At 43.6% G+C, this 27,076-nt stretch overlaps 1 protein-coding gene across 3 annotated transcripts in view; it reads right to left on the bottom strand.

Annotated features, from left to right (window-relative positions):
• tax1bp1b (Tax1 (human T-cell leukemia virus type I) binding protein 1b) overlaps window positions 1-26,761 on the bottom strand; it is a 39,291-nt gene extending 12,530 nt beyond the window's left edge. For 2 of the 3 annotated variants that reach the window (XR_014569049.1, XM_083761318.1), the window contains exons 1-12: window positions 26,668-26,761; window positions 22,439-22,635; window positions 12,967-13,069; window positions 11,540-11,733; window positions 9,466-9,624; window positions 6,352-6,500; window positions 5,665-5,755; window positions 4,106-4,291; window positions 3,001-3,267; window positions 1,954-2,142; window positions 814-886; window positions 22-140 (exon numbers count right to left, since the gene is read on the bottom strand). Coding sequence is in view for 2 of the 3 variants with exons in the window: in XM_083761318.1 (XP_083617444.1) it covers window positions 22-140; window positions 814-886; window positions 1,954-2,142; window positions 3,001-3,267; window positions 4,106-4,291; window positions 5,665-5,755; window positions 6,352-6,500; window positions 9,466-9,624; window positions 11,540-11,733; window positions 12,967-13,069; window positions 22,439-22,576 (1,668 nt within the window). In the remaining variant the exon portion in view is untranslated. The remainder of the gene's footprint in view (window positions 1-21; window positions 141-813; window positions 887-1,953; window positions 2,143-3,000; window positions 3,268-4,105; window positions 4,292-5,664; window positions 5,756-6,351; window positions 6,501-9,465; window positions 9,625-11,539; window positions 11,734-12,966; window positions 13,070-22,438; window positions 22,636-26,667) is intronic. The other variant, XM_083761319.1, reaches the window with a different exon arrangement.
• Window positions 26,762-27,076: the final 315 nt, after the last annotated feature.

Raw genomic sequence — 27,076 nt, 5'->3', positions numbered from 1 at the left:
CCAAACGGTAGGAATGCTTACGCTGAGCATCTGTTTGCATTTCCTGTACTTGTCGCTCCTGTCGGCCGCCTCCCTGCTAATGCCTTTGAGCTTCTCCTGAATGAGAGCCTCCAGCATGGGCTCAGCCGCACCAGGGCTGCCTGCAGAGAGAGAGAGGAGCACGCACACACACACACACACATGAGTCATTTAGTACTAGGGCATTAAGCAACTAGTCGACTAGTTGACTAGTAAATCCACTAGTCGACTAGTAAATCCACTAGGCGACTAGTAAATCTACTAGTCGACAGTTGGTACTAGTTTTGTTTTTCCTTTTTTCCCCCGATTTTGTAGGCCTCAAGATCAGGTAGATTATAGTTATAGTCACCAATGTACACAGTTTCTGAATGTTTTTTAAATGTACAAATATTTAATTCCCAAAAAAGAAAAAAACATAATAGGTTGTTAAAACTGTTTAGTAGCCAAAAACGTCAAGACGTCTAATTGCCTATTAAGTAATGGATGCCACGGGCGTAAAGACGTATCCCCTTGGGAATTAAAAAAAAGGTGTACAGGTGATGACATGCACATTACATGCATAATAGAATTACAAATTCTTTCTTTATAATGGGAGAATTGGCACTCAGAGCCTAAACTGGTGACCAACAGGTGGCGCTGAAAGAGTTTTAAACAACTAGTCAACTAGTAAACTAGGCAACTAGGCAACTAGTAAAAATGACTGAATGCCCTATTTAGTACTGAGGCAGGGCAGTGCGTCACAAGGGGCGGACAACACACACACACACACACATTGTTGTGTTTAGATGGAGGTACCTGGTACGGAAGTGTCTGGACTCCCAGAGGCAGGGACGGTTATGGCCTCAGCTGCAGAGTACTTCTTCTGCTCCTAAAAAAGATAGGAACACGAGCACAATTACGTCTCGTTAGTGATGTGCAGGCCGGCAGGGTCGACTGGGTTCGTCCATGTGCTTTATATACATTTAATGTTTTGCTACATACGATGACAGAAGGCCATATATCTGATTTACTTTTATACCACTTAAATGGAATAAAAGATGGGTTTCTCCAGATAGGGTAAATAGCTGATCGAGTCGTTTGGAGTGAATATCGTTTCTATATCAGTAGTTCTCATATTTGTGTTAAAAATGTTCGCTGTGAAAGAATATATGTTAAAAACAATTGCACGTTTTCACGATTTATCAAAAATAGCAGACCTACAAGCTCGTATAGCGCGGCACTCGGTGCCACGCTATGAGCTTGTAGATCTGCTATTTTTCAATAGCTAAAGTATAACATAATGCTTAAAACACCAAAAGGGGTTCCCGAGAGGGGCACGGTGGCACAGTCGGTAGTGCCCATACCCGAGGCGGGGTTGGCGAAAGGGCCCTTCTGTGTGGAGTTTGCATGTTCTCCCCGTGTCCCCTAGGGTAGGTACCCTCGCAAAAAACATGCAGTAATCCTGGTCTCTTGCAAAATCATGGGATAAAGATTATACAAAAAAACAAACACCAAAAGGGGTTCCCATCCTTCCCAGTCCTTAATGGGTTGTTAACCCATTTTGGGCGGGAACCACTTTTGGTGTTTTAAACATGTTATAATTTAGCTATTGAAAAATAGCAGATCTACAAGCTCATGGCACGCCACGAGCTTGTAGGTCTGCTATTTTTGAAAAATCGTTAAAATGTGGCGCAAATCATTGAATATATATTTCAGAGCGAACATTTTTAACTAAAATATTTGCTTCTGGGGGGTCCCTGGAACTACATATTTTGAGATGGGGGTCCGTGGTCCAATAGAGATAATTCTGGGAGTCCTTGACATGAAAAAGATTGAGCACCGCCGACATGGGTTTTTCAGAAAAATCTTTGGATTTAGAAGTTTTTTTAAATCGACCTCAGTCCTGAATGGGTTGTTAAAGCTTACAGCTATAGAAGGCAGACTATATGGACTCACCCCCGGCGGCTCAGAGAAACGCAGCACCTGCCTCTGCAGCCTCTGGCACTCCTTGTACTTGTCCTTGTAGTGTTCGGCCGCCATGTGCAGCCTGAGCTTCAGGTCCTCCACCTCCCTCTGCATCTCCGCCACCACCACGGCCACAGCGGCAGGCACTCCTTCGTCCTCCTCGTCCTCCTCTGCCCTGGCCTGGAGACAACGCAACGGGGGTGATTCACCCATTTAGGCCTGAAAGAAATCTTCTAAATCCTCCAGTTTTCTGAAATAAATATTGTCACGATTTTTCAAAAATAGCAGACCTACAAGCTTGTAGCGCACCACTCGGTGGGTCTGCTATTTTTGATAAATCGTGAAAATGCGCAAATCTTTGAATATATATTCTTTCAGAGCGAACGTTTCTAACTCAAATATTTGCTTCTGAGGGCTTCCTGGAACAACATATTTTCAGACGGGGGTCAGCGGCCAATTACATATAATTTTTGTGGTCCTTTGACATGAAATATTGAGCACCACCGATACAGAAATTTCAGAAAACTGTCAGGATTTAGAAGACCTTTTTTTCCCCTCGACATCAGGCTTAAAGGAGAATTCCATACTAGAAGGCTTTCCTACCGTTATTTGTAGTTGTTACGTCCTCACCAAAGAGGTCCAGGTGTTATTTTGTGCAAAAGCACATTATTGGCTATTTCCTCTACCATAAGCCCTCAATGAATTGCATTGCATTGCATTGCATTGCATTGCATTGCATTGAATTGAATGGGGCTATGGGGTGTTGTGCTAATTCGCTTATTTCCATCGCTCAAAAATCGAGCGACACACTTTACTACTTATTTCGATGGAAATAAGTGAATTAGCACAAAAACCCAACCCCCATTGAGGGCTTATATTAGGGGAAATAGCCAATAATGCACTTTTGCACAAAATAACACCTGGACCTCTTTGGTGGGGGACGTATAACAACTACAAATAAAAGTAAGAAAGCCTTCTAGTATGGAATTCTCCTTTAAAAAAAGGGTTTTAAAAGTATATCTCTCCCTCATAGCTCACCATGGCCTCTCGCTTCATGGCGGCCTCGGCCCTGCTCTGCTCCGCCAGGCGCTGCTCCACCAGGCGCTGGCACTGCGCCGCGGCCTCGGCCTTGGCCGCGCGCAGTGCGTCCGCCTCCAGGCGCATGCGGTACAGCTCCGACATGCTGCGGTCGCGCGCGCTCGAGGCGTCGCGCAGCTCCGCCGACAGCATGGCCGACTGCGTCTGCGTGGCCTGCAGCTGCTCCTCCTTCTGACGGAGCTGCTCCCTCAGGGCCTTCACGTCGCCCTGCACGGGGGGGGGGGGGGGGGTGGGTGGGGGGGAGGGGAGAGGGGGAGGGGGCAGAATGAGGTGTGTGCTTCTACACTTAACCCATTTTGGGGGCCTTTTGGTGTTTTAAACATCGTTATAAAATGTAGCTATTTTTGAAGAATCGTGAAAATATTCTTTCAGAGCGAACGTTTTAACTCAAATCTTTGCTTCTGGGAGGTCCCTGGAACAACATATTTTCAGATGGGGGGGGTCGGTGGCCAATTACATCCTTGACATGAAATATTGAGCACCACTGATACAGAAACATGAGGTTTTTCAGAAATGTGTCATCATTTAGAAGATTTTTTTTTTAATTTCGATTATCGATGTGTATCTCTACACGTGATCACGCAGCACGTTTTCGTTTTCAGGAAGTAATTAAAACAAATAATCTATGGACTTTTGATATAAAACCACAAAGAAATTAGAATTTGCCCATTTTTTTTGGCATCCATTGTTAGGTATGCCCATATGATGACCACGGATATGGTCTAAAAGTGTGATAAACTTATTTTTCATTTCACTACGCCTTTAACCCATTTTGGGCGGGGGAACCCCTTTTGGGGTTAGCATTAAGTTATGCTTTAGCTATTGAAAAATAGCAGATCTACAAGCTCATAGCGCGCCACCGAGTGGCGCGCTATGAGCTTGTATTGTAGGTCTGCTATTTTTGAAAAATCGAAGACGACTGACATAGAAACATAGCTTTTTCAGAAAACTGTCATTTTCAAAGAGTCATTTTTAGAATCTGATCTCAGGTCAAAATGGGTTAATGCCGAAGTGGTGACGTAGGTAAGAGGAGTATTGCCGTTACCAGAGGGGAGACTTTGGCCAGGATCTCTCTGTTCTGCTTGTCCTTGTCGGCGAGGCAGGCCTGCAGACGAGCCACCTCCTCCTTGAACTGGGCTATGGTGTTCTCCTTGTTCACGTCCACTGACTTCAGCATCTGCAGCTCCGCGCTCAGCTTCGTGTTCTCCAGCTCGCGGTTCTTCAGGTGAATCTGCGCACGCACGCGCACGGGCACACACACACGCACACACACACTTGTAAGAACCTTCCATTGAAAACATTCGTTCGCTCTTCCAACACCAAAGTTCCAGACTAATATCTACGCAGTGATATTAAGTCTTTGAACAGTCCACACACACACACACACACACTTGTATAACTGATTGCACACACACACACACACACACTTGTATAACTGATTGCACTAGTACTGAAGGCTATACTCTTACTTGATTCTCCTGTTAATTCTTCCCATGACTTGTGACTTAAATGCCATTATTTATGCTTGACCCTGGGCTTCCATTTAAAAACTTGAATAGAAAGATTTTGAAAAGAAAGATCTGGAGGCTCATATCGGAGCGATGTCCCCAATAAACTGTTGCCGGGAGGAGGGGGGCAAGAAATCACGCTACAGCCGCGTAGTCTGAACAACTCTGCATGAGATGTACCAAACGACATACGACACAATTAAAAGTAAATGTCGCGTGACGTTAATTACAAAACAGAGAGTGAGGTGAGCCTGTAAAGTTTCCCCCAGTGCAGCTACGGTCGCAGTGAGCTAAATTAGCTGGCAGGGTTTGGGTTTTTCTTTTTTACCCTGGTTTCCTTGGCGACGGTACTACGCACCACTCCCAAGTTGAGCACCACAACAAAGAGCCACAAAAACACCAGTAAGAAGAACAAGGCAGAATAAGTCATGCCCTGTTTTAGACTAACTACATAGTCTGGGTGTATATTAAGCCAAACTATGCCTCATAATGACCACAGGAGAAAGTGAAAAACAAGAACAGAAGCATGAGATGTTCACATATTTGGAAATCTTAACGATTTCTGACGTCGGAAGGAAGGAAGGTCTGGGACAGTTTTTTCCTGAATCACTTTATTTGACGTGTGTGCAATAAATCACTGGAACGCAACGTGGGGGCAGGTGTTATTTTGTGCTAAAATCACTAAAAAATCTATTTTTTTGTATATATCCTCTCCTCATAATGTAAATAGTATCCCAAGCGGCACTACTTATCCCGATGGAAATAAGAGAATTAGCACTAAAAAGTTAAAAACCCAACGCCCCAATGAGGGCTTATGGTAGGGGAAATAGCCAATAATGTGTTTTTGCACAAAATAATACCTGGACCTCTTTGGAGGAGACGCAACAACTACAAATAAAAGGTAAGAAAACCTTCTAGTCTGAAATTATCCTTTAAATGAACACAGGTGAGTGTAGTCAGTCAGTGTAGATTGGGGCAACAGAGATAAGGATCGCCATCAATTGGGGGGCATGTGGTATCAAAAAATAAATAAAAAAGGTTGAGAATCTCTCCAATAAACTCCAGTGTGTGAGGTCAGTGCATACTGTATGTTTACCTTGTAGAGCTCCTTCTCATCTCTCTCGTTCTTCAGATGGGACTCCAGGGCTTCCTTCTCCACCGTCAGCTTCTTCACCCTGTCCTTCAGTCTGGGGGAAACACGTCAGAGTTTTAGTTTTACTTTCTTCCAATTGCGCCCCCCGCAAAAGAGTTCTAAAGTAAGTCTGCGGCCAAATACATATCATTTTGGGGGGTCCTTGGCATGAAGTATTTTCCACAAAACTGTTTAGAAGACATTGGCCTCAGGACTAAATGGGTTAAAGGGACACTAAGGGATTTTATTGTGAATTGTCTGCTTCTGTAGACCCTTCTGGGTGACTCCTATCAACCAGTGTTGATTTTGACAGCAAATTAAAATTTTAGTTTTAGTCATATAGTCTTATATTTTAGTCTAAATCTACAGTTGATTTAGTTGACTAAAATGTATTTTTGGCGGGCCTTGATGCCGTCGTAATGACTGATTTTACACTTGCTGACGCGCTTGTAGATCGGCTATTTTCAGCATGCTACCAAGTGTAAAATGACTTATACTGGATAATCCCTTCCTAACATGTTAGTCCAGTTTGCATTTGTTGATAGTTTTAGTCATCATAGCTTAGTTTTCGTCAGTGCATTTAGTCGCCGAACATTTTTCGTCATAGTATTAAGTCGACGAAATCAACACTCCTATCGAGTATCGACTCACCCGTCCAACTCCGTCTCCTTCTGCAGGCCCTTCTGGGTGACTCCCATCAGGTCCTCCTCCAGCTGCAGCACCCTGGCCGTGGCCTCCTCCAACCTCCTCTTCACCTCCTCCCTCTCCTCCTGAAGGGCCTGGGCCGAGCTCTGCACCTCCTGGAGGACAGACAGACAGACCATTGGAAATCAATGGAGGAGAGAGACTAGTCTAGGGCACTTGGAAAGCCCAATGCTTGTTATTTTGGGATGTTCCAAAACCGCAGCCAGCCCCAAAATGACTTTTAGTTATGTTCAAAAATGTTTAAATCTACCCCGTGAAATTGGGCGTGGCAAATATATGCTATGTCATGTAAAAAAAGAAAATATTTGAAAATGTCTCGATGGCATTTAGGAGAGCAACCTTTTAAAACGATCAAAAACAAACACCACCAAAGCATATCGGCTGATTGTCGTCAAATGGTGGTTCGTGGCTCAAATGCAGAATAAATCATGGGTCTTGACATGAAAAGGGTTGAAAACCCATTTCGTCAAATGTAAAGACATGTTTTTACTTTTTAGGTATGTCACAATTATTACATAATCGCAATACTTTGACATACCGGTAATCACCATTATTTTTGCATAATGTCCAAACATCTTCAAACTTTAAAAACAAAATAGCAGAATTAGCAGATCTACAAGCTTACCTGTAAGCTATTTACAACACGACAACTAGTTTCGCTATTATTAAATGTGTCAGGGATTTCTTTGTATATTCAACTTATTTGTCATATCTGCCCTGTGCAATTTGTGATTGCGAAAGCCTGAAAAGGCAAACAGAAATACAAATTGTTAACATTCCAATGTTCAATGCAAATAAAAACACAATTAAATTAATCGCAATTAATTGTCAACTTAAATTTCGAACTGTGACAGCCCTACATACAAGGTTTCCGACCTGACAGCGACGATATGCAATTTAACCCATTTTGGGTGGGAACCCCTTTTGGTGTTTTAAACATTATGTTATAATTTAGCTATTGAAAAATAGCAGATCTACAAGCTCATAGCGCGCCACCGAGTGGCGCGCTACGAGCTTGTAGGTCTGCTATTTTTGAAAAATCGTGAAAATGTGGCGCAAATCTTAGAATATATATCTAGAATATTTATTCTTTCACAGCGAACGTTTTAACTCAAATCTTTGCTTCTGCTGGTATTTTCAGATGGGGATCGGCAGCCAAATACATTTTTGGGGTCCTTGACATGAAATATTGAGCACCACTGATACAGAAACACGAGGTATTTCAGAAAACGGTCAGGATTTAGAAGAGGGTTAAAAGTAAAAACAGAAGCGCATTCAGAGTTTCGCTTCAAGTCTTTCATGGCAGCTAGAATTGCAAGCAACGGAGGGATGGACTTCTCTTCTTTATAGGGAGAATTTTGGAATCATTTTTCTCGCACCACATAAAAACTCCGTATAAAAGTGTAGTCATAAAATTAACAGCCGCAAAAAAAATCTGTAATCATGTTTTCATCTCAAAAGCTGGTTTTAAATGCCCCCGGAAGATTTATGGTACGTGAAATAACGGTTGTAGAAATTAGTAGACGCTGCTTTTAAAAAGGATTTGCTTAACATAAAAAAATAATAATAATAATAACTCTGATAATAGGGACATTCATAACTGTGTCGAGGTCTGATTTATCTCTTTGGGTGCGTAGTACAGACGTTTGGACCGGCCTGCGGTCTACCAATGTGGAGAAGATGAAGGGATGGGAGTTAACCCACTCTGACCTGAGATCAGATTAAAAAAATGTCTGTTTGAAAATGACAGTTTTCTGAAAAAAAAGCTATGTTTCTATATCAGTCGTTCTTCGATTTTTCAAAAATAGCAGACCTACAAGCTCGTAGCGCACCACTCGGTGGCGTGCTATGAGCTTGTAGATCTGCTATTTTTAAATAGCTAAAGCATAGCGTAATGCTAACACCAAAAGGGGTTCACGCTTAAAATGGGTTAAAGCCCACACTAGGGGGTGCTGAGAGACTGCGAGGCCCAGATGGGAGCTCTGGAAAGAAATGTCTGGAAAAACCTCCTATGTTTCAATATCTCTGGTTCTCAGACTATTTCATGTCAATAAAAGGACCCCCAGAATGATCTACAAGCTGGAGCTTGTAGATCATTCTGGGCTTGTAGATCTGCTATTTTTCAACAGCTAAAGTTTTAAAATAATGGTTAAAAGCTATAAGGCAACACAGACATTTTCCCTTTTATTTTAGACTTTTCAATGTTAAAAAATAGGTGAAAATAGATAATATATATATTTACGAGCTTTGTGAGCTGGTAGATCTACAGTTCGTGGAGCCGTTTTTGAAATGTATCAGACAACTAATAATAATAATAATACAGGCAAGTGTGATTTTCTTGGTACATACTATGCTGCTATACGTTCTGGCCCCGTCACCAGCTATATACCGTAGTGTTAAGTATAGGTTAAAGGCATGTAATTTCAGGGAAACAGAGCTGCAAAAAAGAAGTTTGGGGAAAACAGGAAAAAACGTTTGGGACAGTTACACCGTGTTTAGACGCTGAAGCATTTCCTCTGGGCAGACCACAGTCCTCCCCCCACCATACCCCCCACCCCCCTCCAAAGCTAAATCCTCCTGTGCAACATGCAACTCCAAAACATGTAAACTAAATAACATGGACCCTGTTACACTCTCAGGAGCGCAATTAACCCATTCAGGACGTGAACCCCTTCCGTTATACTTTATCTATTGAAAAATAGCAGATCTACAAGCTCATAGCGCAGCACCGAGTGCCACGCTACAAGCTTGTAGATCTATTTTCGAAAAGTTGTCAAAATGTGTAATTCTTTTTTTAGAGAGAACGTTTTTAACTAAAATCTTTGTTTCTGGGGGATCCCCGGAACAACATATTTTGAGATTGGGGTTCGCGGGCAATCACATATAATTCCGGGGGTCCTTGACATGAAATAGTTTGAGAACCACGGATACAGAAACATGGGGTTTTTCAGAGAACCGTCATGATTTAGAAGACATTTTGTAGAATCTGGTCTCAGGTCTTCAATGGGGTTATAACAGCGCATATATATACGGACTGGGACTCATGGCGGCGGTCCTCACTTGGTTCTCTCTCCTCAGCTGGGCGCAGGTCTCCTTCTCCTGCTCACACTCCTTCTGCAGGCGCTCCCTCTCCTCCTCCAGCTGCTCCTTCTCCTGCTGGAGCACGGCCATGTTCTTCACCAGCTCCTCCTTCTCTCGCATGGCCTCCTCCATCTTCTGCTGCGAGGGGGAAGGAAAGAGGAAGGGGGAGGGAGAGAGAGAGGGAGAGAGGGAGAGAGGGAGAGAGAGAGAGAGAGAGAGAGAGTTGTAATTAGATGGTAGTTCATTCCTCATTCAGTGTGGTTCAATTCACCACCATGTTAAAAACAAATAAGAAAAATGTCTAATATAGTATGTTCTTTCCGTTGAGTCAAACTTTGTTTAACCCATTTTGACCTGAGATCAGATTCTAAAAGTCTTCTACGACCTACGTCATCCTGACAGTTTTCTGATAAAGCTATGTTTCTATGGCAGTCGTTCTTTGATTTTTCAAAAATAGTAGACCTATGAGCTTGTAGATCTATTTTTCAATAGCTAAAGCATAGCGTAATGCTAATACCAAAAGGGGTTCCCGCCACAAAATGGGTTAAATGAATACATTTTAGTTTTGTCCAATCTTTATGGCATAGTACGTTTATACAACATAACCGCCCTTCTATTGAGACAATCAAAAACGTGGGGACATTTACAGTGCTTACAATGCTACAGTTACAGTCACAGTGCGACGCCTTTATGCAACAGTGATATGCAATGTAGAGCAACTCTAGAGTGAGTGTGGAACTACGGTAGCCCTCTGGAGTGAGTGTGGAACTATTTGTTCTTGCTTATTGTAAGTCGCTCTGGATTAAGAGCGTCTGCTAAATGCCTAAATTGTAAATTGTATGGTGGCCTCTAGAGTGAGTGTGGAACTATGGTAGCCCTCTGGAGTGAGTGTGGAACTACGGTGGCCCTCTAGAGTGAGTGTGGAACTATGGTAGCCCTCTAGAGTGAGTGTGGAACTATGGTGGCCCTCTGGAGTGAGTGTGGAACTATGGTGGCCCTCTGGAGTGAGTGTGGAACTACGGTGGCCCTCTGGAGTGAGTGTGGAACTATGGTGGCCCTCTGGAGTGAGTGTGGAAGTATGGTGGCCCTCAGGAATGAGTGTGGAACTATGGTGGCCCTCTGGAGTGAGTGTGGAACTATGGAGGCCCTCTGGAGTGAGTGTGGAACTACGGTGGCCCTCTGGAGTGAGTGTGGAAGTATGGTGGCCCTCTGGAGTGAGTGTGGAACTATGGTAGCCCTCTGGAGTGAGTGTGGAACTATGGTGGCCCTCTGGAGTGAGTGTGGAACTATGGTGGCCCTCTGGAATGAGTGTGGAACTATGGTGGCCCTCTGGAGTGAGTGTGGAAGTATGGTGGCCCTCAGGAATGAGTGTGGAACTATGGTGGCCCTCTGGAGTGAGTGTGGAACTATGGTGGCCCTCTGGAGTGAGTGTGGAACTATGGTGGCCCTCTGGAGTGAGTGTGGAAGTATGGTGGCCCTCAGGAGTGAGTGTGGAACTACGGTGGCCCTCTGGAGTGAGTGTGGAAGTATGGTGGCCCTCTGGAGTGAGTGTGTAACTATGGTGGCCCTCTGGAGTGAGTGTGGAAGTATGGTGGCCCTCAGGAGTGAGTGTGGAACTATGGTGGCCCTCTGGAGTGAGTGTGGAAGTATGGTGGCCCTCAGGAGTGAGTGTGGAACTACGGTGGCCCTCTGGAGTGAGTGTGGAAGTATGGTGGCCCTCTGGAGTGAGTGTGTAACTATGGTGGCCCTCTGGAGTGAGTGTGGAAGTATGGTGGCCCTCAGGAGTGAGTGTGGAACTATGGTGGCCCTCTGGAGTGAGTGTGGAAGTATGGTGGCCCTCAGGAGTGAGTGTGGAACTATGGTGGCCCTCTCCGTCTTCAAACTTGACCCCAGCCCTGTCTGTCTGTCTGTGCGTTTAACCCATTCTGAACGGGAACCCATTTTGACTGACATTTTTAGAATCTGATCTCAGGTCAGACTGGGTTAATCAGACCAGTGTGTGTCCAGTGGAAACCTCGTATGAATCTGATCTCAGGTCAGAATGGGTTAATACCTCCAGGAAGCCGGCCTTGGTGGTGACCACCAGGATGTCCGAGTTGCACTCATCCTCGATGGTCAGCAGTTCGTCGTCGCAGCCTGGGCTGCCGGCGCGGAACTGGAAGGGCGTGCTGGCGCCGCGGATCTCGCCCTTGTGCGTCACGTAGCAGAACTGGTAGAACTCCCCGTCGTCGTTGGGCACGTAGTATCCTGGTTAGGAATGGAGCTCGTTAGTGTTTATTGATAGCGGGGCACCTTATCGATCAGGTGTATCGAGCATTTTTTATTATTCCGTGGAAAGACGGGAGACAATAGATTCCGGACGGAACCGGTATATTTTATTAGGGCCTTCAAATACAGTACTTTTCTAACAGACGGAAGGCAATTGACCTTTTTGCCAATAAAAAAGAAATCCTTGGTTGCAGACAAGGAAGCTTAGAGAAGGAAAGGACATGGTCACATGACTGAGCTGCGCCATGACACTTTCATGGATGCTTTCATGGGAGCCAAACTACACCCGGAAGTTCGGCAGAATGCACCGTTTCCTGTCTGGCAGCCAAATCTCACGATACCTCCTAGCCAGAAACGATACCTGCAGCTGTTTAGATCATATACTGTGCACTCTGTGCACATCGAAAAGCAAGTGATTAGGAAACAACCTGTGATATGTCTTCTTTTATATTACTGAACCGATTATAAGACAAAGATCTCAATTGTTCAGAAATAGTGTTTGTTGTGGCTCCCATGAAAGCTTCCATAAAAGTGTCACGGCGCAGCCCAGTCACGTGACCATTTCCTTTCCTTCTCTAAGCTTCCTTGGTTGCAGCAAGGAAGCATAGAGAAGGAAAGGAAATGGTCACGTGACTGGGCTGCACCATGACACTTTCATGGGAGCCGAAAGTCACACTCCGGGCCACTCGTCGGGAGTGTGACCACTGAAGCCCCATATTCTTTGTCGAAAATAGTAGCAAAAAGTACAGGCTGTGGATCTATTTTTTGCCTATAATGTCATGCTCAAAATAGGTACAGGTAGAAAGTGGTTAAGTCCATGTCTAACTGTTCAGAATGATTTAACGTTAATGTAATGGAAAGTGACTCCGATAGCCATATCCACTGACCATATTCACACACACGGCAGCCACTTTGGCCATTGCGGTCCCTGGAAACTCTTGGTTTTTACATTGTTATGGTTTTGAATATGAAAAGATTCCGTCAGGTGGCTGTCACCCATCCTCCTCACTGCATGCTCTATAGAAACTGCCATAATAAAGCAATGACGCAGATATAATATGGTCTCGCTAACGCCACAAGACAGATCCACGAGTAACCGCTCTTTCACCTTTAACGTAGTCCCGAGTTTTTTTTGGCACGGAACCTTTTCACGGCTGTAAAAAAAAGGTGGCAGAAGTTTTATATAAAAAAAAAAGTGTGGTCTAACCTTACCTTGGAACACCACAGCCCTGTTGACCGCTCTGCCTTCCGTGTAGTTCTCAGGGAGAGGCGACCACAGGAATGTGTAATAGTCCCTCGCTGTGCTCCAACCCACCTGGAAAGACAGCATGGGCACTAGTGTTCAATGTAGCGTGTTCAGTGTAGCGCCGTTAGCGTGTTTACAGCAAGGGCACCGTGTTCAATGTAGCACTGTTAGCGTGTTCAATGTAGCGCTCTCATTACAGCAAGGGCACCGTGTTCAATGTAGCACCGTTAGCGTGTTCAATGTAGCGCTCTCATTACGGCAAGGGCACCGTGTTCAATGTAGCGCAATGTGTAATAGTCCCTCGCTGTGCTCCAACCCACCTGGAAAGACAGCATGGGCACTAGTGTTCAATGTAGCGTGTTCAGTGTAGCGCCGTTAGCGTGTTTACAGCAAGGGCACCGTGTTCAATGTAGCACTGTTAGCGTGTTCAATGTAGCGCTCTCATTACAGCAAGGGCACCGTGTTCAATGTAGCACCGTTAGCGTGTTCAATGTAGCGCTCTCATTACGGCAAGGGCACCGTGTTCAATGTAGCGCTGTTAGCGTGTTCAATGTAGCGCACTCATTACAGCAAGGACACCATGTTTTCAATGTATCGCTGTTAGCGTGTTCAATGTAGCGCTCACTACATCAATATACAGGACGACGACAGTATGGTCAACCGTGTTCAATCTGGAGCGCTCTCAGCGTGCAGCCTTTTGCATCACCAGTTACCTAGTTATCGCTGAATCGTATGTATGCATTACCTGGGTTGTTTTTATATGCCTTCTTGTTGAGATTTATGTTTCGTTCTTTTCTCTTTTTTTCCCCACCCGAACGTTTACTGTGGATTTATGACAAGTGGAGTGACAAATTGGAACCGAATAGAAGCATGGAGTGAGTCTAACCCTCCTTTGGTGTGGAAATGAATTCAGAGGGAGAGAGAGAGAACGGATCATTTGAGCCCAAGCGTTATGGTTCCTGGTTCCGTCCTCGTGAACAAGCCCGACTGTGGAAAAGTGGCCACAACTCACCTCGAGCAGGAAGAGGAAAATAGGTGAAAATTTTATATATAGTCTACTTCAAAATGAAAACCAAAATGTAATTATATGTATTTTATGTGTTGTTAAGTGACGGCTGATGAGGGAGGCTTGCACAGAAAATACATCCATAACTTTCAGGCCGCCGCCATAAAACTGTCAAACAAAATCAGAGTCACGTTGGGCTGGCTGGGGTTTCTTCTGTGCATGAGCACACACACGCACACACACACACACACACAGTAACAAACGTCTGTCCAACCAGGCTGTTACATCAGCCTGCTGCCAGTACAACACACAGTTTGTGATGCAGGAGACGATTTGTAAAAAGTCAGAAATATTCGCTGTGTTTTAACGAGCCTTTTGCACAGTTGCCTTACATAAGAGCTTTTGATAGCCGCTATTTTCTCCCTTTCACTAGCATGTTTTCTCACCAGTGAAATAATAAATAGCCCCAGTACTCTCACCGGTTCACTCACGCCGCTGCACATGAATGAAGTGAAAAACTCTTTTTGCTTGGCGCCACCAGGGTGCATGGCATGCACTCTGATTTAAAGAAGAATCCGATGCATTTGCACAACACCATCGTAGGACAAAGTATAAAATAGGGCTCAACTTAAAGTGGCTAATTTAGACAGGAAAGTATAGAGACAAGAAACTGAGGACGGGATGTCCGTCCAGAATTGAACCGATTATGTGGATGGTAGGGGTGCGAACTAATCAGTTTAATCAATTGAGCAGTTGAGGCGAACGGCAGGTCCACACTAATTATCCATAATGTATAAATTATGGTAAAGGGTCTGCCTTTTCGGGGAGGGGTCAGAATAAATGGACTTAGACTGTTATTCGACTCTCAACTGATCAATTATAAAAATCAATAATTAAATGAAAACAATCGATTAATAATTCATTATACAGTACGGAAAAGGTTTAAAACATTTTTTAAATATATTTATAGTGAACATAGCATAACAGATCTATAAGCTCACAACGTATTGCATCGCGACATGCTGGGAGCTTGTACATATGCAGTATTCAGTCACAATTTTTACACACAAAAAAAAACACTTAATTGATTTGTTGGTGGTACACGTGGTGCTACGCAGGTACATAAAACACACGCTTCTCAATTATTTGATGAATCAAAAAAGTAATATGTAAAATTGCTAAGAAAATAACAGACAGTTGGTGCGTGCCCCAGTCAGTCACTGGTCAGCTGGCTACCAGTCAGTCACTGGTCAGCTGGCTACCAGTCAGTCACTGGTCAGCTGGCTACCAGTCAGTCACTGGTCAGCTGGCTACCAGTCAGTCACTGGTCAGCTGGCTACCAGTCAGTCACTGGTCAGCTGGCTACCAGTCAGTCACTGGTCAGCTGGCTACCAGTCAGTCACTGGTCAGCTGGCTACCAGTCAGTCACTGGTCAGCTGGCTACCAGTCAGTCACTGGTCAGCTGGCTACCAGTCAGTCACTGGTCAGCTGGCTACCAGTCAGTCACTGGTCAGCTGGCTAGCAGTCAGTCACTGGTCAGCTGGCTAGCAGTCAGTCACTGGTCAGCTGGCTAGCAGTCCGGCACACGCCTGGCCTCAGTCAGGCAAGTTTTAGCCAGAGATGGAACATTCTGGCGCTTCATACTCTTAACACACACACACACACACACACACACACACACACACAACCCCCTCCTTCTCTCATTCGTTAGCAGGGGGAGTTTCCAACTTCCAGCAGTATAAAGAACAGGAAGCAATTAAAAACATGCACGTAGTTAGTGAGTGCCATTACCGAAGGCTGGCCTCTTCACCGCTCCACTCATTAGAGCAGCCGAGGTGACACGGGTGAGATCTCTGACAGGAACTCTTTCACTTAAAACCAGGAGAGCTGCTAGGGGCCTGCAGTTCATATAACTAGGGGCCGAAAGACTGCGGAAAATAATAAAAGACCTTCAGAAATTCAGACAAAACACTTTGACCAGTTTGCATGGTCAAAAACGCTACCGTCTTTTTATATCTGTGCTACCATCTTTTTATATTTGTGGACAGGCAGTGACAGAGGCTTCGTTCGGCCTGTTGGGTGCAGTGCTTTTCCAACAGTTTTTTGGTGAATTTTGGCTTCCAACATCCGAAGAATCACATCAGTAGGAGTACAGCAGTCAAACAAACAGATTTTCATAAAAAGCAAACACAGCCGATCTACCAGCTCGTTACTCATCACAAAGTGCGCACTTTAAAATACGCTTTTCTATTAAATCGATAGTATCACATTCTGTCATGTTGATTTGTTTATATAACAATGTTTCTACAAAAAAACATACAAAAAAACCTAAAAACACACTGAAAACATCTCGTGATCCACTTTCTGGTACACAACAGACCTGTTGTTGTTGAGAACCATTTACAAAACTAAGAACATCTCTAAAACACAGAGAGAGAGAGAGAGAGAGAGAGATTGTTGTAATTAGATGGTAGTTCATTCCTCATTCAGCGTGGTTCAATTCACCACCATGTTAAAAACAAATAAGAAAAATGTCTAATATAGTATGTTCTTTCCGTTGAGTCAAACTTTGTTTAAATTAATACATTTTAGTTTTGTCCAATCTTTATGGCATAGTACGGGGGGGGGGGGGGGGGGAGGAGGGGACGTTGCTCAACAAATCACTTCACCCCAGCCAAAAGAATTTGCCTTGAACACTATATTCGAAGAAATATGAATATTTCATCGACATTCCAACAGGCCCATAGTTCTGCCGAGAGCTGACAGAAGCCCAGTGGCAACACTGCAGCAAACCAGGTAGCGTAACGTGCATGGGTGTGCCAATTGGACTTAATCAATCACAACACGCAAGACAAGTTGCCCATGAATCACGCGGAGGGGCTGTGCTCAGCGACAGCTTAATTATGGTGGTTGTGTTTGGCTTCTGTCGAGCCCATCTTGACAACCTGTCCCAACACAGCGCTCCTCAGCGAAGCCTGGCAAAAAAGGCTGGTCTCGTGTGAGTGTTTCCAAACACCAAAATGCCGCTTGCGTGCACGCATGTTCAAACAAACAGCTATCCGCAGGTTGTTGCGTCGCGTCGCTTGATGTGCAATGAGATCGCCGACTTGGCAAGGACGAGCAGGGAACAATTAGGACATTTGCAGGTTTTTTATTGATCGTAAACAAGGCTGTAAATCTGCAAATGTTTCACTTTGGACTGACAATTGCTCGCGCATCACCTTGATCTAACTTCTCACATTGAATGACGTGCCGGTGGTGGTGTTTGTAGAGATAGGACTTGCCTCTTCTGCACACTGTTATGGGAGCCATATATACTGTGATGTACAGAGGTGGATGGATGCTGCAAAAACAAATCATCATAATTTAAGACTTAACTTTTTATGCAAAACTAGAAAAAGTGCTCCTCGGAGCACAGATATTCACCAGGTCAGGTCCATTGTGGCCTCCTGGTGGCGCTATAATAGGCCACTGTGAAAAGGGTGTCATGTGTTCTTATAGGTCTTTCATGGCTATTGGACGCCAATATGTTGACAAGATTGCACTTTGTATAATCTTCAGGAGCCCATATTACTGTCAATGACTCAGCAGCAGGTTGAGTCCACACACCCCTCCAATAGTGGAAGGCCGTCCTGTCCCATGATCCCATGAGAAGACGACAGCACCTAGATGTGTGACAAAGGCATGGGTCTGGGTAGCGACGTCGAGTCACAGAGTGACTCAGTGCACAGGTATCCGTTCTCCTGAGAACCTTGGAGTCTCGTCTGTCAGTGCAGCCAGGAAGGTTTACATGATTTATGGCCATGTCGTCAGCCTCCACAACCTTCACTCCATGTTCTAGAGGTACGCGTGTGTGTGTGTGAGCGCGTGCGTGTGTGTGTGTGTGTGTGTGTGTGTGAGAGTTAAGGGTATGCTTCAGAAAACGTACTGCTACAGTTGCTTAAGGGTAAACAGTGATGTGGCATAGCCATCCAAAGAAAACATAATAGTGTTTCCCATACTTCTTCAACAGCCCCTAGGCCTCCCAGACATTACATTACCTGAGCCTCCCCCGACAGGCGACAGACTAATGTAACCTCACTTCTCACTGATGCTTGGCTCTCACCTCAACAAAGGCATTGTGGAAAGCACACGTCGGGGGTTTATGAAGCTCATTTATGGTTAGGCCATTGTTTAGGACTTCGAAAAATATGAACGTAATTATTTCACCAATTACTTCAATCAAATGCAGCCTTGCCAGGGGCTTAAACGCTGCCAGCAACATGACTTGGCTGCTATGCGACCACAGGAAACTCATAAAAACTATAGCTATTTCAAGCCTCCATCCTATGCAAGAAAATAATGCAAGGGGCAAGCGTTCCCTTTGTAAACAAGAAGGGGGAGAATGCAAGTGTGGAGAATATATATCTAGCTGAAGTTCTTAACGATAAGTTTGATGCACGGCAAGGTATTGTGCAGCCCGTGGCCAACGGATTTATAACCTAGTTAAAATAATCATAAAACAAGCACCATAATTCATGATAAGCGGCGGCCAGCTCTCAATCTGCACTCGATAGGTTTGGACCTACAGACAAGGTGACCGACAGACGGGCAGAGTGCTTTATCCACACTTTTCCTGGGCTGTGTGTGCTCCAGTTCCTGTCGATTTGATCCAATGAAAGCCAATGAAACTGGTCAGATGACCAATGATATCCAATGAAATGAACAGGAACTGGAGCACACACAGCCCAGGAAAAGTGTGGATACTAGCTGTGTGGTTGCAGCAACAAATAAGGATGCGCCGCTCGGTACCGCACAACAGTGGTTCCCAAAAGTGGGGTCCGAGGACCCCCAGGCGTCCTTGAGGGAGTGCCAGGGGGTCCCCCTGCTAAATGATAGTTTGGAACCAAATGGACCCTTTATATGGGTCTGTAACTCTGAAGTTACTGATGAGTTACTCTGAGTTAAATTAACATTGATTTTTACAATATAAATTGGGGGTCCCAGAGATATAAATTCCATGAAACGGGGGTTCGTAACCTAATTCATGTCAAACTGGGGGTCCTTGAAAATAAACAAGTTGAGAATCACTGCTATAGAGCCGTATAAATCTTCTCTTATGGGGGTCTCTCTCAACTATCTTGGAAATCAGTGGGGCTGTGATCAACTGATCACTCTGAAACCTTGCCCAAATGTTCCCATACCGTTCTGACACCAAAGATGACTCATTTAACATGCTGGTCACATGAAGTCCAAGATCCACAATTCCACCGTAGCTAATGTTGTAGTTTAAAAAGGTTTACAAAACATCATTTTGTCTAAATGGCTGTAAGACTGTAAGCCTTCACATAGGGGATCTGGGATTCAGTTATTGCCCAACGTCACTTAAAAGGAAAAGGACGAACGCATAAGACAGAAAGAAGGGCTCACCTTGAAGTAAAAAAAAAAACATGTGGGCACCCCTGCTCTAACCACAAGGCCACACCAAGCTGGTAGTCAGTTATATAAGAGCATAAGATAACTGTGTAGTCCCTGTTATCCAGAAGGTGTCACTGGCATAACAGCCAGGTATGCCTATTACTCAGAAACACATACAGTATGTGAAGGTGTCATGTGTGTCATGTCGTAACAACTCAACTGGTTAGTAGTGGTGCTCCGATTTATCGGACACCAATATACTGTCAATATATCTGCCAATGTTCACTTTACACCAAGAGGAATTTGGTTCACCATGTTTTCCCAGCAGATTTCCTCCGATTTCTACGACAAAGGAAAAATTAAGCAGGAGCAGCACCACCACGAGATGGGAGAACGCAAAGCCTCAATTACTGATCATTTCATGCAGGCCATGTCACTGATAGGGCCCCGCCCCACCCCGCCCCGCCCAAAGTGCACAGGGAGGAGTGCCATTATAGCTGGAATAGTTTTCATGATATGAATGTTGCAGAACCAGCAGTACGGCCTAAGTTAGAGTTCCCGTCCAGAGTTTTCTGGACGGGAACCCCTTTTGGTGTTTTATTTTAACTAAGCATTATGTTATACTTTAGCTATTGAAAAATAGCAGATCTACAAGCCACTCGGTGGCGCGCAACGAGCTTGTAGGTCTGCTATTTTTGAAAAATCGTGAAAATGTGCCTCAAATCATTGAATATATATTCTTTCAGAGTTTCAGTTTTTAACTAAAATCTTTGCTTCTGGGGGGGGGGGGGGGGGTCCCTGGAACAACATATTTTCAGATGGGGGTCCGCGGCCTAATACAGATAATGTTTGGGGTCCTTGACATGAAATATTGAGAACCACTGATGTACTGTAGAAACTAGAAACAGGGTTTTTCTGGACATTTTAAAAATACTTTTTTTTCAATTTCGACGTCAGGCCTAAATGGGTTAATGTTGTGCAGGAAAATGTTTCGGGCATTTCCGAAAATAATTACATGCCAAAAATATGGAAGACAGGTGTAAAGTGGTTCACGCCAAGGTTTGGTCATGTGTTGGGGTGGCTTCTACTTCCACTTTATACTTAACCCAGCAGCAAACCAATGCTTATGTGCGAATAGTTTACCCAGTACTGCCTGAATCTGGTCTGATTCGACTCCAGACATCTCACGACGTGCTCTGGGCGCAAGCAGCAACTTTAACAAACACAGCTGAAAATAAAATGCCCCCATTTCACCCCCATCATTCACTACAGATGAGACCAAAATCAATTACTGCCACTGTATATTGGATTTAATGGGCTCCCATAACCACATCCATCTGGGACATTCAAGTGCGTGACGGGAGCCAAAAAAAAAAAAAGAAAAAGAGGGGAAAAAAAAGAAAAAAACCCTCTGCTCCTTCTGCCAAGCTCGTTTTTCACATGAGCGAGACAGCGACAGCACTCCAAATCACCTTACACCGGTTGACGCGTCAATACTTCATCCACATTTCATCTGCAAAATGTACGCTTCTCGAGATGTGACGCTCCAGACAGTGATGCTCACTCAAGACTGCTGGCTGGCACTGACTCATATCTGCGTCTAAATATATCCTTGATTCCTGACACAGATATTGTCGAGTCTTTCAGAAAATGTTGACAGCGTAGTAGGTACTTATTCGTTTGGCTGGCCATCCTAGAGGCCCAGAGGTAGCTACAGTTTAAGATTAATTCATACTTCATCACCAGGGGTGCACACATCACCTTTTTGGGGCTAGTTCTCAGGGGAGCACCTGGAGAGGATGCTTGGTGCGCACTGCGGGCGAACGTCTCTACTCTACTAAGGCAGCATGAGAGATAAAATGAACTACTCACATAATGCTGCAGAGGACCAGGTTCCATGTTTAACATACTTCCAAAGTGTGTACATTGTTTGTGTGTGCACTCCACTGAAAGCCATCAGCAATGGCTTTCAGTGGAGTGCCAAACCCAAATCAAGTATATATATATATTAGGGCTGTCAATCGATTAAAATATTTAACTCGATTAATCGCATGATTGTCCATAGTTAACTGTGATTAATCGCAAATTAATCGCATATTTTGTATACGTTCTAAATATACCTTAAATCAGTGGTTTTCAAGATTTTTCATATCAAGGCCCATTATTTATTCTGCATTTGAGCCACGGACCACCATTTGATGAGATTTAGCCTTCCAGACCCAAACTAAAGAACTGTATTGATGTTGGCCAATGGTACCATTACGAGAGATAACAGGCCATGTTGATCAAAATAAAAAAAATTCTAAGTTTTCTAATTGTGTAGACTCACTGGGAGAGAGAGAGAGGGGGAGAGAGGCGGGGCTCACTGACTGCCTGCATTCACATGCATGCGTCTCTCAACCATTCTGTCAAACTTCACAGTGCGTTAATCGCGCATTAAAAAAATTAGTGCCATTAAAAGGATTGTGAGTTAACTAGTTAATAGTGCGTTAACTTTGACAGCCCTAATATATATACACACTTATACTTATTTGCATGCTTTAAACGGAATTATAACAACTTGTCATGGCAGCTTGGTGTGTGTGTGTGTGTGTGTGTGTGTGTGTGTGTGCGCGCGCGCGCGCGCACACACATACACAACAGAACACAGATATACTGTACCTCCACTCATTTGTATGAAATATATAACTTCAACTATCTTGGAAGTCAGTGGGGCTGTGATCAACTGATCACTCTGAAACCTTGCCCAAATATTCCCATACCATTCTACTGACACCAAAGATGACTAATTTCACATGCTGGTCACATGAAGTCAAAAGTCCACAATTCCAGCGTAGCTGTTCCCGGGTTTCACATAATGTTGTAGTTTAAAAAGGTTTACAAAACATAATTTTGTCTAAAGGGCTGTAAGACAGTAAGCCTTCACATAGGGGATCTGGGATTCAGTTATTGCCCAACGTCACTTAAAAGGGAAGATAAAATGAACTCCTAACCAGGGGCAGGACGAATGCATGAAGACAGAAAGAAGGGCTCACCTTGAAGATGCCCACCCAGTCTTTCTGATGGGGTCTGATGAACTCGGTGAGGGTGTACTGGCACTCCAGCGCAGCGTGTGGCAGGTAGCCCTTTCCCACATTCTGGAAGATGACGTGGGCAAAGTTTGACGTGTCCATGTTGTCCGACTGCGATACCGTCCTGTCCTGGAACTGTGCCTTCAGTCACTCAGCACTGGCTACGGAAAGAGGCAAGAAAGAAACACAAGAAGAGAATGGTCAAGGACCGCCACAACCGCTCATCTGAATGACGTAATGCAGTATGTAGGAACATGCAGGGATTTTCCTGAACATTGTGACATGTGGGATGGACTTTGGAGTAATGCCTGCGTTGTGATCTTGTGGGCAATTTTTGACCAAAAATGTTTTTAGTATAAATAAAGCAAGTGATACTGTATGGGGTCGTCGACCTTTTTGACATGAAAGTGCCGTGTTTTTATTTTGTTGATAGTCAGTGTGCCATATCAACATTATGTTGAATTATAACGCCACACAAAAATAAAAACAATTCCAACAGATGTCGATTGTCCATGACTATAACATGTCTTTCTTCTTCTGGACTATTTTCTCTCACATCAGGACATTGTAATGATCATTAGAAATAATGCACCTATCTCCCAGACTCCCTTCCCAGTGAGAGTTGTGTGCAGAGAGCTTAATTTAATATGTTATTTTAAAAAGAAAATAACTCTCACACTTACGCCATTATGCCAGTGTTACCATTCACTCTGCCAATGTTGGCACCCGTGCCTAATGTTGCCTACCCCTCCCTATATTATTGGTAGTGTGCCGTGCACAGGAAATTTGATGCAAACAAACAAAGACAGACCATCTTCTAGACCAGTCAGGGGTGTCGCTGACTATTTGGTTGCCCCAAGCATGAAATGTTTGTGCTGCCACGTGATGAGAAGCAATTCCACTATGACATGCGTCCGCTTTTGGATGCTATATTGGATGCTATAGCAATAGCGCCAATGCTTGCGAGCTAAAGCGAGGTGCATCCTTGCTCTAGAATACACCAATGTTCCAATCGCGATTACCGGATAATCAGAAATTACCTGCGAACATCGGCGATATGTTCAAAACCACAGACAGCACCGTAGTTACAGAGAAAAGAGCGTGCATAGGCCGTGGCTAAAACAGAAGCTAATGTGGTTGGGTCGTGCGTCACAGACGAGGCCCTAGCAACAGGGCCTAACAACCGGAGTGCTTTCAAAAACGGAAAATAGCGAGGCAATCTTATATCGATATTAAACGCCTTATGATGAGTATACATGTCATTTTTAGCAGTTTGAAAAATGTTCCAACCCGATTTTCTGCCAGGGTTTTTGAGCAATTTGCATGAAATGTTCATCACACAATCTATGGACCATTATCTGGAATCCCAGTTGGAGAAGATTTTCTTTTTTTACAAAATAAATATAGCTGCAAGCAGCGATAACTGCCAACTGGCCCTTTGAACAGGCATAACTCATGCCTCATCTGTCTGTATGTCTGGGGTACAAACAGCTGAAATACCACTGGGTGACCTAAAGTGGCACTGTTGAGCAGCATTAAAGGGCTTATTGCTTGGTCCCGTCTTATCGCAGCTTGCAGCTATATTTGTTATTGTTTTTAAGTCAAATGTGCAGCAGTTGAAGCCCCATTGTGACGATGCCATCTCGTAAGTAACCAGAGAATGCAAGGCAGACAGACAAGTTAGACCACATCCCATCTACCAGTGCGGTGTTCCCTACAGAAGACTAACAAGCCTGCAATGTGAGCTGAGCTCTCACTGCTTTTCCAATCTTTTGGATTGGCCCAGCTAATACTAAACTCATCTCATCTCACTTCAATGTTTAATGTCTTCTGTTTCACCTACTTTAGACAGCGCACTGCAGTAAGAGCCCAAGAATAAAGTGGCCTGGCCAGTGGCACAGCAGGAAATCCCTGGCACCTGTGAATATAGTGTCTCTTACAAACCTACAAAACTCTCTGACAGATTTGAAGGCCCCATCAGTTTGGGGGGCATCGCCATTGGGTAAACAGTTGCTTTAACTCCTCACACATGCACTCGTGCTCCTGCAGAGGACGGTTGACATATGATACCCAGGCCTGAAGAATGCAGTATACCAGTCCCAAATGGTGGTTTAATTCTCTGTGTCCAGTGTCTACATTAAACGTCTTGGCAGTGTGCGGCTATAAATATTTACATTCAGTATCTTTTCCGTTGGCTGGCACCTAACAAGGGCCGGTGTGCTGTGCTCCTTTTGCATAAACATTAATGTTTTTAAATCAGGTCAAAATGGGTTAATACTGACATGATACTTATTACTTGTAATGCTATAGTGCTGCTATGAAACCTGCATTTTCCCATGGGGCTTTCAGCTCAGACAGACTGTCTTTGAATATAATTAGAAAAATGTAACGTTTTCAAAAGACATAAGGAGCCCCTGAATGGCCATGCATTCAAAATATATTTTATCTTGTCCGTACAAGATATTATCTTGTACGTATAAGATCTTGTACATGCAAGATAATATCTTGTACGGACGAGATATTATCTTGTACGGACGAGATATTATCTTGTACGGACAAGATAAAATATATTTTGAATGCATGGCCATTCAGGGGCTCCGTACTAAATACATAAAACAAAACAAAAGAGCATCCCCAAGACATTTGGGACTGACTGCTAAAGCGGTTTGCAACATTTTTTGTCCCAGACAAACATAGACAGGTGCCTATTTTAGATAATTGGAATTGGCTTTCTTCCTACAGAGATCACCATTAGCAGACAGTCTAGCATAGTTAATCCATCGACTATGGTGTACTTAACTTGACATTATTACAGTGCAGAGTAGACTAATGTTATGATGAATTGAACATGGTGGACCCTATTGTAAACAAGTGAAATGCTTTATGGTGTTTATTTAACAGTTTTGTATTGAGCCGTGCTTGAAATGTACTGTAATTCTCCAATCTGTTAGTGTTAATACATCTTTCAATCAATGTGAGATACAAGTAAACCTACACTGTTAACTTTATTGCGTGGTTATTTTTTGTTAAATAAATTATACTTTACTGGTGCATTTTATTAGAGCACAGATGTATTTGTAAAGCCTATCCGAAAGTAGGCCTGGAGAAAAGATTGAATTACAAATTAAATTAAAATGTGCATGTTTAGGCAACAGTGGCTCAATTACCCAATATAGTTAGTATATTTAGTGTTGTAATAGTAATTATTCTTGATGTGGAAAGAGTGAAGCACAGGTCAAGAGAACCAAACCAAGTGGGGGGAGAAAATCGCCAACACATTGACACTGCAATATGTCACTCTGAATGAATGAACAGTAAATGTGTCAGTCTGTTTTGGACAATAGAATGTTTATTAAGCCACATAGACAACAACGCCAGTGCTCAAAACATAGGACACCAATATGCCAGGAATTTAACCCATGTGTCTACTATGGATGAAGAACTATCCCCTATTCGCTGTCAGTGTCAGCTATGACACTGACAGTTATCTCAACAGCTTGCAAGCCAGTTCTATCAGTCTTGCATGAGGTTTAGGAAAACATGACCATGTTTCATAACTTTATACAATCGACACAGACTCACAGTTCTCAACGCCATTTGGCTTAAACTAGTGCAGTTGTTATGTTCGACATGCTTAGGCCTACATTACATACAACACACATGACCCATAATCTCTCAGTTATGTCAATGAAGAACATACATTATACATTATATACACGGTTTCTCAATCTAACATACCTATATAAGTCTAGTAGGCACAGCCGTTCAGATATAAATTAGACCTTGACATAATGTTGATGTCGTCGTAGCAATAATTTAACGGCTGATAGATTCTGTTTGGAGCTGATAAGAGACAAGGCCCGTTTTTTATCAAAAACAAAGATGATACACGTAGGCTGCCCGTATTCACACAACACACGCTAATGCAAAACGCATATACGGTAAAAGCTAGAAACACAAACACGGTACGCAAAATTTTAAAGCACTGATATGACTAATCTTCTCGCAGCTGGTTGTCATCCCGAATGACAGTAGCTAAGCTAGCAGAGTAGCGATAGCTAGGAGGCTAACGTGTCGACAAGGTTAGCTAACGGACAATTTGACTTGTTGACACCTTCTGAGAGACGTTTTTTAAAGGTTTTTGTTCATTTATTGTAGTACTGATGAAATGTCATGATAAATGTGAAACCTACCCCGTTGCCATGCTGAACCGTATTAGAGACCGTATCAAAACAACTGCTGACGCACTTCTGATCTGGTGGTGGTGCTTTCCAAACGACTTCCTGGAAGAACAACAACATTACATCACTTCCTATGCTGGGAATACACAAACTGCATAACCTTAGGGGAAATTTGATTTATTAATAATAATAATAATACAATATTTTATATATATATTTATATGTAATCTAAATGGAACAAAAATAACAAATAAAATATTTTTGTATTTGCCTGCATGCTCATCAATAAACCATTTTCCCCCACCAAAGACAGAGTGCTGAAATCTTTTTAAGTCTGCAATTTACACCTAAGGAATTAAGCCAAAAAAATAAGTTTTTGTCTATAGTCCCATACCTGTATCACCAAAGAGTATTATGTGTG

This window comes from Protomyctophum parallelum (genome assembly GCF_964188405.1).
Source record: "Protomyctophum parallelum genome assembly, chromosome: 3".
NCBI lineage: Eukaryota > Metazoa > Chordata > Actinopteri > Myctophiformes > Myctophidae > Protomyctophum > Protomyctophum parallelum.
The sequence above is the reverse complement of the archived record's forward strand: the minus strand, read 5'-3'. Positions and strand labels throughout refer to the sequence as shown.